General features: G+C 30.4%; 2 protein-coding genes across 2 annotated transcripts; one reads left to right on the top strand and one right to left on the bottom strand.

Moving 5' to 3' along the window:
• The first annotated feature begins 572 nt into the window (after window positions 1-572).
• Window positions 573-4299, top strand: LOC139842898 (uncharacterized). Its single transcript, XM_071832996.1, has 2 exons — window positions 573-636; window positions 3794-4299. The coding sequence occupies exons 1-2, from the start codon at window positions 573-575 to the stop codon at window positions 4297-4299; spliced, it is 570 nt and encodes a 189-aa protein (XP_071689097.1).
• Window positions 4300-6569: 2270 nt separating this feature from the next.
• Window positions 6570-7451, bottom strand: LOC139845581 (protein LURP-one-related 12-like). The gene is made up of 2 exons (XM_071835843.1): window positions 7138-7451; window positions 6570-7027 (listed from the first exon to the last, which is right to left on the bottom strand). Exons 1-2 carry the CDS (start codon window positions 7351-7353, stop codon window positions 6617-6619), a joined length of 627 nt encoding a protein of 208 aa, XP_071691944.1. The 5' UTR covers window positions 7354-7451; the 3' UTR covers window positions 6570-6616.
• Window positions 7452-14030: the final 6579 nt, after the last annotated feature.

Raw genomic sequence — 14030 nt, 5'->3', positions numbered from 1 at the left:
ATATATATATATATATATATATATATAATGATTAAAATAACTCATTGTGGAATGTTTGTTTTCGTACTTGTGTTCAAAGTATAAAGTATGATACGTATATGTTTCTCATCCCATGATTTAAAAGTATAAAAGTTGTTAAAAAGATGGGACTGTGATCTCACCTCGAGTGCACGAGTATAAATGTACTTCACAAAGTAAACGTGTGCATGAAAGTTGTTTAGCCTTGACCTAAACAAGTAAGTTATATCAATTAACCGGTTACGACACGAGGTCGGGGCGAAATGTGTTCAATTAGTCCTATGGCTCGTTATGACTCGATTATAAAGCATGTGAATCACGTTGTCAAGTTTCATGCAAGATATAAGTGTAAACGAAAGGTTATAACGATTAAACAAAGTATTGGTTATATTTGAATAAAAGTCAACTTTTGGTCCAAGTCAAAGTCAACGAAAAAGTCAACACGTTCGGGTCAGGTCCCGAACTATTTTTCTGAGATTTTTAATCATATATAAGCATGTTGGCCAAGTTTCATGTTGATCGGGGGTGCGTAGCATAGTTAGAATTAAACGAAAATGTGCGTTTTTGGACAGCCGGGGCCCGGAGCGGCGCTCCAGGACCTTGAGCGGCGCTCAGATGGTCTGTTCAGCAAAATCTGGGCAGTTTGAACACTTAATGCACGAATCCAACTTCAAACAACCATAACTTGTGAACCGTAAACATTCAAAACACGTATCTTATATCGTTGGAAAGGTAATTTAACGAGGAATACAACTAATCACATTTAATCAATCAAATCCATCATTAACAACAATGAAAAACTCAATGAATGATCATTACTTAACGTTTAAAGCTCAAAAATGCAAACGGTGATTCGAGAATCCAATTTATGCATACGATATGCCGTTTCGAAGGTAATTGAACATACATTGCAACTAAACACTTACTAACAACATTAACAAGCATTCAATGCATCAAAAGTTTATTTTAAGTCTATCAAACCCTAATCAAAAATCACAAAATCAACAATCATGTTAATGAAGTTTTTCTAAATCAACCTACATACCAAAACGAAACTAATGATGCTAGTAACACATTTAATACAGGAACTTTAACATTTAAACAACATTTAATCATCCAAAATTCAAGATTAAGCACACCCATTTTTCATATTCAAGCTAGTTACTCAAAACAACAAATCGAGCAAACCAAACACGTATTCATGTTAGACTTGAGCCATAGACAATAACTAACACCATTTCAAGTCTAAAAATCGAATTTGAGAAATCTAGAGTTTTTAGAAAGTTACTCAAAATCGATGAAGTTAGTATCAAAATGTAGAGGATGAAGAGAGGATTAAGAATATGCAGTCGGATTTGTTGTGATCTCCCTAAATCCGAATTAGATGATGAATGAGTGATGAAGATGGAGATGAGTTTAAGTTGGGGATTTTATGTTGAGAGAAAATGGAAAAAGAAAAAGAAATGAAAAGTGAAATGAATGGTAGAGGTGGAGTTGACTAAGTCAACAACTAGTTACTATTTTGGTCTCATGACAAGTCTAGTCCCTCGAGTTTAAAGCGGGTGCGTGAATTAACCAAACGAATTAATTTAAAAACGCTAGAGTAAACGAGAGATGTTATAATTAAATAACGAAAATATTAGAAACGCTAAATAACGAAAGATACGAATCTAGATACGAAATGTATTATATAAAAAAAAAGACGGGCATTAAAATAATTTAACGGAAAAAGGCGGTATGTTACACTTTATATACACAAGATTGGTTTGATAACCAGACTTGAACCAAGAACCCGTTAGAGATAGTTCTTACGTACACCATCAATTTTCTCAGATCCGTTATTGAATCAAATTCCAGTTATGTTTCGACCGTACGTAACGAACATACACAATGTAGTCGGTGACGGGAATTGTGTGTAACATCCTCAAGTGGGCCTAGATGTAAGATTACTAGAATGCCCTTAAGTTAGTGTAGTGTTAATATATATGTATTTATATTTATTTAATGTTTGGTATTATTTAATGATGAGGTTAGGACCAGTTTGTGACAAGGATCACAGAACAGGTTTGTTTATTTAATTTGGACTTCGTTTGGGTTGCCAAATGATGTACGAAAGATATCAGATAACTGATAAATACCCGTGTGCCACACAGTGTGGGATTTTAACCCACTTTTGATGCCTTATGCAGTGCATTTCTTGCACTTTCCAGACTCTTCCCAAATATTACCCGTACCTAAATTCTTCCCCTTTGAAACCCTAATTGCTAAAACTAGTTCTTGAGCTCAACTTGTTCTTGGAATCGTGTTCTTTGTTGTCTATTGATTCTAACAAGGTAAGAAACATGTGTTTTTGTATTCAATTCGTGGTTAAATTCATAGTTTTGTGTAAGTTTTGTAAAAAGCTTGATTTTGTGTCAAAACCCATGAATTTGATGTTGTTATAGTCCAAACTTTGTGGGTTTATAGTCTATAACATGTAGTGATTGAGTTGTGGTAAGTTTTGGTGTCGGAAATGAGCTCTAGATCGAGTTTTGGCGATTTTAGCTTGAAGCCCGTAACTTGTGTTCAGCTTCTGAAGAAGATGAACACAGTCGGCCGACAGTCGGCCGACTGAGGGTTGAACCGACCGATTAACGAAGACAACCGACCGACTGAGAATTACATTCGGCCGATTGATGTAATACCAAGTGAGTCGACCGACTGAGAAGGTCAGTCGACCGATTGTGTAGACAGTCGACCGACTGTCAGTGTCAGTCGACCGACTGAGTGTCCAGGGCAGAATATTTTACCAAAGTGTTGAGTTTTAGCCGTTATGCTGCCCGTTTGTATTTTGGTGATTTTGATGTAAATTTCAAAAGTGCATAAGTGTTAAGGAGAAAAATTTTAGCGGACAGATTTTCTGACAAAATTTCTATATTTGTGTTATTTGGAGTTAATGAATAGAAACTAACTTGTGTATATGTGTTTCTCAGGAGAAAAGGAAAAAGAGAAGGTTCAGTGACTAGAAAGCTGAACACCTTCTCATTTGCTGGTAATCGGTGAGTGGGACTAACTGGAGTATATAGTATATAGAAGCATGTTATATTATGACTGCCATGCTTGTTAGATATACTTATTGTTGTGGATAGTTGGTACATTGTGATGACTGCATGTTGGTTGATGCTTGTCTGCTGGAGCCCAGTGCGTCCCTATTGTGTGGTGGCCTCGGTAGGAGAGATCAACCTGCGGGTTGGGTTCCTCATGTGGTGGCCTAGACAGCCGTGGTGTATATATATGTGAATGATGCGTCCGTCGCGTGTGGATTATGTATATACATACGGTGGTGGAGGAACTTCTGGTAAGCCCCAGTCCGATCAGCTGGTGGTTAATGGTTTGGCCGAGCCGCCAGAGTCTCTGTAGATGGCACTTGGGTGATGTTTGTGTGTTAGACTAAGTGACATGATTAGTATAACACTTATGTATACTATGGCCTGTAGTTAGTCGTACTCACTTAGCTTCGTGCTAATTCCCCTCCATCTCCTCCCTGCAGGTTGTTAGCTTTTGTAGATAGTGGTTTTGGGAGAAGACGGGCATGATGATGTTATGTTTGACAGGAGTCAACTCTGATGTTGTCTTGCTTTATGAAAACAATAATCTTTTTGTAAATATGTCTTCTCTGTATAAACAAGTATTTTGTAATGACACGTGACACAGGTTGTATTAACAATAGTTAATGTGGATATCGTATTAAATTAATATTATGCTTCCGCCACGTATTAAAAAAAAAAAAAATCAGCGGTGTCACATTGTGGATTCAGATCAGTAGCTTCATCTCTTGGTCGCCATGAAGATTGTTGGCCGCAGATTAGAAGTGAGTTGTTAGAAGAAATAAGAATGCATCATGCAACATATGTTGATATGTTTGGCGAAGTTGAATTGAAACGAATTTATAATGTGATCAATCTTCCACTAAATACTCCAGCAACTTCACAATATTGGATGATTTTACCGATAATGGGTTTTCTAATTGCTTCAAGGTACAATGTGGTTTTGTTGTTCTTGAGCAATCTAGCAGATACGACATGTTTACCGCTTTGGTCCAGTCCACCCGTGGTACAATCACATTATGTGTGTGTAATTGCTCGTGTACATGGTAATCACTTTGTAAAAGTGGATTTGGCAGGAGATTATCCGGTACCTCCAACTCATCCGCAATGGAATTACTATAAATATGATGCCGAATGGGAACGTCCTTATAAAACTCAACAAGATGTGTATCTTCAACTTAGACGTTCAAATTAAGAATCTTCTTCTGTATATCTTTCTGATTAAAAAATAAATGTAATATTATTTGTTATTATTAATTGTTTGTAATAAAAAATAAATGTAATAAACGTAATCTTCTTCTTCTCATATTAGTTGTCTCCAAACAAAAACACGCAATTTAAGAAAATGTAATAAAAGTGGTGTACTTTATGTTTACTTTCTAGTTTTACGCAAACTTATTCTTTATCCTTTAATTCTACCATATACATTAAGGATATAACAGAACTTAATCTTCTTTTTTTTCTATTTATGGAAGTGAACAATTAAAAACACATGTACTTTTTTGTTAACTTTTCAGTCTTACCCTTTATTTTTTACCTATTTTTTGTCCTACATGAATAAAGTAGGGGCTCCAAATACTTTTATCAAATTACTCTTATCTATTTATGAAAGTGGACAATTAATTTGGGACATCCCAAAATGAAATACTGGACTATAGATTTGGGACGGAGAGAGTATATATTACTATTATTCGTATATTATATACATCACTATTATTATCTTATCTTCTTATATTATAATAATTAAAAAAATATTTGATATTAGATGGTGAAAGTGACGGTTGCAGGCTATCCCGTTTGATGGGTGAAAGGGATGGGCATGGGGTAGGGAGTATACCCATACTCAGCCCTTTTTAAATGGAGGTGTCAAATTTGAGTGTTAAATTTGTGTTGGATGATGTGTTAAAATATTATTAGTAGTTAAGTAAAAATATATTAATTAATAATATATAAAAATCAGTGGTAAAATCTGATTGGTTGGAAAATATTTGACACGCCTTTTTTCTTGTCAAGTTTCTTAGTGACTCCCCGGGCGTCAAAATTTGACGACATGTTAGATGCGTCAAGGTCATCAAAGGAGTGACACATTGAATTCCACCTCATCTTGGGAGAATTTTTGACGCGACTTTAGAATCGGCCTAATTATAATGGGGAGGAGTTGCGTAATTTATCGTAGAACGGATTTTCTGCTATTGCGTTTTTTTGTTTGATTTAGATCAAGGTGTTGTTGTCTTACTTGTTGGTTTGTGTGTTAGTATTCGGTGTCTTGTTTGTTGGTTAGCTTTTGTTTCTTTCATTGGCTTGTTTGTTGCTTCGTTAGGTTTTTGTTTCGTCGTGTTCCATTAGTCTTTGGGCCGTATTGTCTATTGTTTATATCTTGGTTCAAGTCTTAATTTTTTTTGATGAAGTTTCTCGAGCTTTTATATAGATTCGGTTTTTCTTGAAAAAAAAAATAATATAATACAAAGTAACCATTAATAATTAATAATATATATATATATATATATATATATATATATATATATATGTATATATATATATGTATATATATATATGTATATATATATATATATATATATATATATATATATATATATATATATATATATATATATATAATAGTAATACTAAAATTCAAAATTGAGTATCAATTACACCCACCCGTAGCCATCTCCAAAACCAGATATTTTAAAGGTACTGTACCATTTTTCTGAAAGCTACCATTTTTACTTGGACAAATTCAAACATTATTTCCTATCTCCATTTAAAATATTCTTATTAATTACTTTATTATTATTATTATTATTATTATTATTATTATTATTATTATTATTATTATTATTATTATCAATATCAATATCAATATCAATATCAATATAACTAATAGACAAAATTTGTCTTATTTGTTATGAATAGTACTATTAAGTTTTTCACTTTTCACAAACCTAACCCCTAACTTCTATTAAAATACAAATTGAACCTCCCACTTTATTCCTACATCTAAATTATTATTTATCCCATCACTAACACTTAAAATACTGAATAATAACACCCACCACGCTTTACCGACTTGTACACTGCACTGAAACAGTAGGACCACATTGGCAACTACCGTGCCAATTTCTTTTTTTGTCTCCAACGATAAAAGAAGCAACTTTTTTAAAGGGAACAACCCTTCAATGCTATCAAAAGATGTCGAAAAATATTTTTTTTTTACAAAATAGATCAACTAACTTTAACGCTAAAAGAAGCAACTTTCACAAAAGGAACAACCCTTCAATGTTAGATGTCGAAAAAAAATTCTTTTTTACAAAATAGATTAATACTTTTTTTTAACTCGCATTCAAAACGGAGCCTCCGGCGCGAAGCGAGTGCTCCACACAACTAGTTATTATTATTACAACATTATAAATTTTCATAAATAAATATATAAATATACATAAATATAAATATCCATAAATCCATAAATAATACGGAATAATAAACAAAAATAAGTAACCCGAAGTAATTACTCAAGACGAAATATTACAATCTTCTACGGTAGGTTCTATATCAACAACTTCATCATCTCCATCATCATCACCGTTGATTTGATCAAGAACCAAAACCAATCCCATCGCAAACGCACCATCAAATCCCGGTTTCAACGTAAGCGAGAATACGTCTTTACCAAGCATCACATTTGTCGTTGCATCCACTTTGCGTCTAATATCCGCCATTATCTCTTTACCGGAATCGTAAATCGTACAGTTCCGATTACCGAAATTACCTTCAATATTATACTCATCGATCCGATCACCGAACAATTCCACCGTCATATTCGATCTTCCGATTATCGACGATCTCCTCACACTGAATATCGGCTTATCTCCCTCTCTCCTTTCGCCTAAAAAACCTTCCCACCGTTGATGTAAACTCGGCCTCTGTTCACATTATTTAAATGCAGTATGACATAAATAATAATTTAATTTTTACTTATTATTTTTAATTAGGTTAAATTTGGCGTTACTTGTAATTAGGTTAATTGGCGTACCTTGCGACGAACGGTGAGGAGGCAGCGGCCGTTGGGATCCATGAGGACGAGTTCACCGGAGTCACGAGTGTCAGGACCGTACGAGTCGACTCGGAAGACGAGTTGGCCGGTGCAATTGTAAACTGCGAAACCGTCACCGGAGAAGAAAAGTGAAGTTTTCATAACGGTTAGGTGAGTTTCTTTTTCGACTACGAATCCTTCTTCAACGATAAGCATATTGATGTTCGTTGGTTAATGATTGATTTAATTTAATTAGTGGTGGTTGGAAACTGAATGGGGTTTATATGGAGATATTGTGCGAATAAATTCAAGTATTTTATTTTATGACCACCAAAAGTGAAGGGAAAAAGGATATAGTGGAGAATGGAGAAATAATAATAAATTTGATATTTAAAAGTGACATTGAGAATCTTACACACGAGACCCACACACAAAGACCACTCAATGTATGTCGGTGTGTAAAGTCGCACCAAACCCCAACGTCAAATCACATGGAACGATAATTGGTCCAGACTCCAGATAGATATGTGTAACTCGGTCTTTTTCGAAATTACTAAAGTGAATAAGCGGTAACCGTATAATACTCTATCACGATAGATCCAGTCATAACTATGCATTAACATTGATAGTTATTATTATATATTAATATTAATACTACTATGAAAATATCAAAAACTTGAGTGGATTTATCATCGCCCTTAACTATTAGACTACTGGTATATTAATACTACTTAAGTAAATTTCTCGTCTCTACATCAATGACATATCAGCATTAAAAACTTTAACATTTTTTCAACTAAACGCTCTCTATCTTTCATTATATACTACACTGTGACGACCCGGAAATTTCCGATCAAATATAAACTTAATCTTAATATGAATTCGACATGATAAGCAAAGTCTGTAATATTGAGTCTCAAAATTTTTGAACTGTTTCATGAAATCAATTGACCTTCGATTGTTCCCGACGACTCACGATACGATTACTTAAATAGATATGCATATATTAAAATATATATATGTATATAATGATATGAAATATGGTATATGGTAATTGTTGGAATTATTTATGTAAAATAATAATAACATAAAATAATTATTATCTATATATATAAATAAAATATATAGAATATATATAAATAGGGTTTCGAAGTTATTTAGTAAACGAAAGTAACGCTCAATTGTCATTTGATTGACAGTAAACGAGTTAAAAAGAAACTTATGTGATTTTAAAATAAACGGTTAGCCGAAAATGAGTTTTACAAACTATAGGCTTATTAAAAATATATTTAGAAACTATTTGTTGAATTTTAAAACTTTTCATATTTTACTTGGGGTTGGGAGTGAATAATTAATGTAATTTTTATTTAATAGTTAATACTCGAATTTTATATCATAATGAACAAAATAAACAAATATAATTAATTTAAAAATATGGAATTTTCTGAACACTTTTATTCACCACTAATTAACAACGGAACAAGATATCCCACTTCATGAAAATTATGTCGGTAGCAAAATTACAAATGTAACAACTGGAATTGGTAATTCACACGTTTTGATATTTATATTTAATTATTATTATTATTATTATTATTATTATTATTATTATTATTATTATTATTATTATTATTATTATAATATATAATATAATCCCACTTGAGAACCATCGCCACCAACTTATTATTCCATCTTCAATATTATTTTTTTTCTGTAAAACATCCTTTGGCTCTCCGTCTTGCTCGACTAACATCTCAAAACTACCACTACTTTCTCTAAAAAAAAATAAAAATGAAACCACTAATGCAAATAAACTGTTTCTTTTACTTGTTTAATTCATTCATTTGGGCCGAGAGTGTGATGACCCGGAAATTTTCGATCTAATTTAAACTTTAATCTTTATATGTTTTCGACACGATAAGCAAAATCTGTAATGTTGAGTCTCGAAAGTTTTGAAACTATATTCATGTAATCAATTTCCCTTTGACCATGCTTGACGATTCACGAACATTTATGTGTATATAGATATATATAATATATAGTTATAGTAATTGAAAGCATTAACAAGGTATTAGATGTATAATACTTTACATAAACGTGTTTGTTTCGATATTTGTTCAATATAGTTATTGACGGAATTAAAAGATAATATCATATGATTGATTTATCAGATACATTGAATTATGATTACGAGTCTCTGTTATGAGGTCCACGTTGATTTCAGAAATGGTTTTTTTAACAATATTCGGAATAAATGGTAAAGTGATCTATATGTGAGAACAAAATGTCAATTAACGATAACTAGACGAAAGTTAATGGAGATTACTGTTTGATTTCCAATACATGCTTTACGATAATTTACTCGTGACTTTTGATAAGGTAACTATTTAACTTTCATATTATTTAATGTAAAGTTGAAATTATGAAATGTAGATAATATCGACACGTTATGTAAATCGACGTTTTATATTAAAAGTAATTTCATGCACTTAGCTATCCATTAAACCTTACCCGACGATTCATGAACAAATGTTTGTAAATAAATATGTATATATATAAATGTTAGTATATATATAATAATTTGAAATTATGAAATATAATATTAGGATTTAAAATGTAAAATAATATATAGAATAATTAAGTAATGTTAATATATATAAATATGTATATGTTATTATAAATCTAATATTTTTGATTAAATATATATAAAATATAAATTAACTATTCATCGTATAATATTACATAAATAATAAATGGTGTTACATTAAATTACAAGGTTGAATATAATTGATATATTAATATTATTAACATTACTTTCATTATTATTATTGCTATTAATATTTATATTAGTAATATTATTATGTATAAAATCTAATATGTATAAGTTGTTATATTATTATTATTAATATTATTATTATCGTTAATAACATTAATATTATTATAACTAGTAATACTGTTAGTATCATTAATAAGATTATTAATATCATTGGTATTAATTAAATTCTTAAAATTATCATGTATCATAATGCTTATTATTATTAGTCTCTAATCAATAATAATATTATAAGTAATATTAGTAATAGTATTATTAATAATAATAACATAATTATTAATTATAAAAATTTATGAATATATATATATATATATATATATATATATATATATATATATATATATATATATATATATATATATATTCACAGATATAGTAAATCAGTTATATATAAATATTTATATATAAAATTTAGTTATATATTTATATATAAAAATAGATGTATATATAAATATATATATATATATATATATATATATATATATATATATATATATATATATATATATATATATGGTTATATACAATTATTATTATTAATAAAAATTTATTTGTTTTTAATACTAACTTAAACAAAATATAATTACAGATACATGATATGGACCGATTACCTGTCTCTATCCCCTTTTCTATTTTTTTTATTCATCTTCTCAAATGATTCTGGCCACTCTAGTACGATTCAGTTCCTTGTTGCTATCACAACTGTTTCTAATTTTTGTTTCTGTCTCTCAAATTGCTAAACGATCGTACCAATCTAATAAAACTTTGCAGTCGAATTCGTTTTTTGTTCTGTTCTTAATTAAAGAACCTGTCGACTACAGTTGTCCTATAAATTGATCAATTCCTGAAATAATGTATTCATTTTGAATTCCTTCTCACTACCAATGTCAATTACAATCACCATTATATTGTTTATGTATCGAATTAAATCAGAAAACGAAGAACACAGGTCGTTTATCTCTGTTTTCCAACTTTTTAGCCATAACTCGAATTCGATTTGAAACTAAAAATGTAACAATGCAGTTTTCCTTAGAATCTCTATCTCAAACTATCTGCAAAGTTTGAGCCTCCAATTCCTCTTAACAATTACAAATTTTCGAGTCAAAGATAGCTTTTCAAAAAGTCAACAGTCGTGTTCATAGAGAAATTAGAGTTCGTTTGATTGTTTTTGAATCAATTGATGATCCCAGAAGTTTCTAATAACGATTTACTAACTATCTTATTCAGTAACCATAGCCTAAAACAGTCTCTAAATTCAAAATCAATTTTTGGTTCAAAACGTGTTCATCGTGAAACTGTTTTACTTCCTGTTTGAATTTTTTTTCTTCTTGTTTTTGTTGTTTTGTTAATCCATTTACTAACAACCAATCGTTTCTGTTTTAATTAAATTTTCGAGTTCAAACAAATAAGCTGCTAACATAATGGGTTATGGGTTCTGATCGATTTGGATATGAGAAGAAGAAGAACAAATGGGTTATTAAGATATATAGTTTTAATTCGGTTATAAAACAGAAAAATGTAATCAGAGTATATGGTTCAAGGTGTTGATGTGTAACTGAAAGGTCAAGGGTTCAAATCTGGGCATGGGCTGTGATTATTGTTTGGAACAAATTCTTTTTGAGGTAGTCATTCCTTTATTATTGATATTATTATTATTATTATTATTATTATTATTATTATTATTATTATTATTATTATTATTATTGTTGTTGTTGTTGTTGTTGTTGTTGTTATTGTTATCATGATTATTATTATTATTGTTAGTATTACACTTATCATTAGTGTTATTTTTATTATTATCATTAAATAGTAGAATTAATATTATTATTAAGTATTATGAATATTAGTTATTACCGTTATTATTACTAAAATAAATATTAGTTACCATTTATCATAACCCTAGTTACAATTATGATTATGATTATTATTAATGTTATTACTGATATTATTATCAATAAAAGTATTATTAATAAGTAACATGATTATTAATATTATCATTGTTAATAAAATTTCTATTATTATTATAAGTATCAGTATTAACAATATCATTATTAGTATTATTATTAATATTAATAAAATTATTATTATTATTATTAGTAAATCATTATTATTATCAAAACTATCATTTTAAACAAATAAATATTTTTTACATGAAATATACTTATTATATATACTATAATTATATTAATATTTCAAATAACCATATTCATCAAACTTATTAATATTACTTATTTAAATACATACATACAACAAACTAATGATTTTTAAGTATGACACTAAACAATAATGTAAATAAATATGGATATATTAATATGACTATATAGATATTAATCATTTTAAATATATACACAAATTAAATATATAATATATAAATTAAGATTTAATAAATAAATTTGTTCGATTACGATTATGTGTATTAATAAATATACAAATGATATAAGTTCGTGAATCCGATGCCAACCCTGCATTGTTCAAATGTCGTCATATGTATTTTTACTACAAAATACAGTACAGTGAGTTTCATTTGCCTTTTTACCCTTTATATTTTTGGGCTGTGAATACATGCGCAATTTTTATAAATGTTTTACGAAATAGACACAAGTAATCGAAACTGCATTATATGGTTGAATGATCGAAGCCGAATATGCCCCTTTTAGCTTGGTAGCCTAAGAATTAGGGAACATCACTAATTTTGAGAATTAGTGCACGTCTAATTGACGCGAATCCTAAAGATAGATCTATTGGGCCTAACGAACCCCATCCAAAGTACCGGATGATTTAGTACTTCGATGTTGTTTTTATCATGTCCGAAGGATTTCCCGAAATGATAGGGAATATTCTTATATGCATCTTGTTAATGTCGGTTACCAGATGTTCAATCCATATGAATGATTATTTTTGTCTCTATGCATGGGACGTATATTTATGAGAAATGAAAATCTTGTGGTCTATTAAAATAATGGAAATGAATGTTTATGATAAACTAATGAACTCACCAACCTTTTGGTTGACACTTTAAAGCATGTTTATTCTCAGGTATTAAAGAAATTCTCCGCTGTGCATTTGCTCATTTAGAGATATTACTTGGAGTCAAACATGAAATATTTCAAAAGACGTTGCATTCGAGTCGTTGAGTTCATCAAGAATATTATTAAGTCGTTTATAGTTTGGATATATTATGAGATAGCATGCATGCCTGTCAACTTTCAATGTAAAGGAAGTTCGTCTTTTAAAAACGAATGCAATGTTTGTAAAAATGTATCATATAGAGGTCAAATACCTCGCGATGTAATCAACTGTTGTGAGTCGTTTATAATCGGTATGGACTTCGTCCAGATGGATTAGGACGGGTCTCTACAGTTGGTATCAGAGCCAGTGGTCTTAGCGAACCAGGTCTGCATTAGTGTATCTAACTGATAAGTCGTTAGGATGCATTAGTGAGTCTGGACTTCGACCGTGTCTGCATGTCAAAAGCTTTGCTTATCATTTCGTGTCGAAAATTTCCTGCTTATCATTCTTAGGGAATCACTTGCTTATCATTCTTAATCTAGACATATCTTACTGCCTGGATTGCATGAATAGTGTATAGACAAAATTCATATCTTAGTGTATCTGCTAATTCATATCTTAGCATATCTGTTACTGTAAACTTTGCCTAACATATTCCGTAGATTCCTCCGTAACTTATGGGATTTTAGTATTATATATGCATATATAATATATAAATTATGTATTGCAGGGTACTAATCTACATCCTATAATCTATTTCTTATCGAAAATCCTTCATCTGATCGTACGAGATGAATCCCTCAACCTCCTCGAATTCTGACAGCTATTCCGACATGGATGTTCGCCTAAGCTCCGGAAGCAGTGTCACCAGAATGAATCAATCAATCAGCCATCCCCAATTCATCTGATGGGTTCGTAGTCTACTTAATCATTGGAGACAAGAAGAAGCGATCCCTTTCATCCACCATATTGTCCTCTGGGCGAAGAACCTGAAGCATTCACCGGCAAACCAATCCGAAACACCATTCTCACTCTCATTTCCCGAATATCT

This window comes from Rutidosis leptorrhynchoides, chromosome 4 (genome assembly GCF_046630445.1).
Source record: "Rutidosis leptorrhynchoides isolate AG116_Rl617_1_P2 chromosome 4, CSIRO_AGI_Rlap_v1, whole genome shotgun sequence".
Lineage (NCBI taxonomy): Eukaryota > Viridiplantae > Streptophyta > Magnoliopsida > Asterales > Asteraceae > Rutidosis > Rutidosis leptorrhynchoides.
Note: the sequence above shows the minus strand (reverse complement) of the source record. Positions and strands in the feature narration are given on the sequence as shown.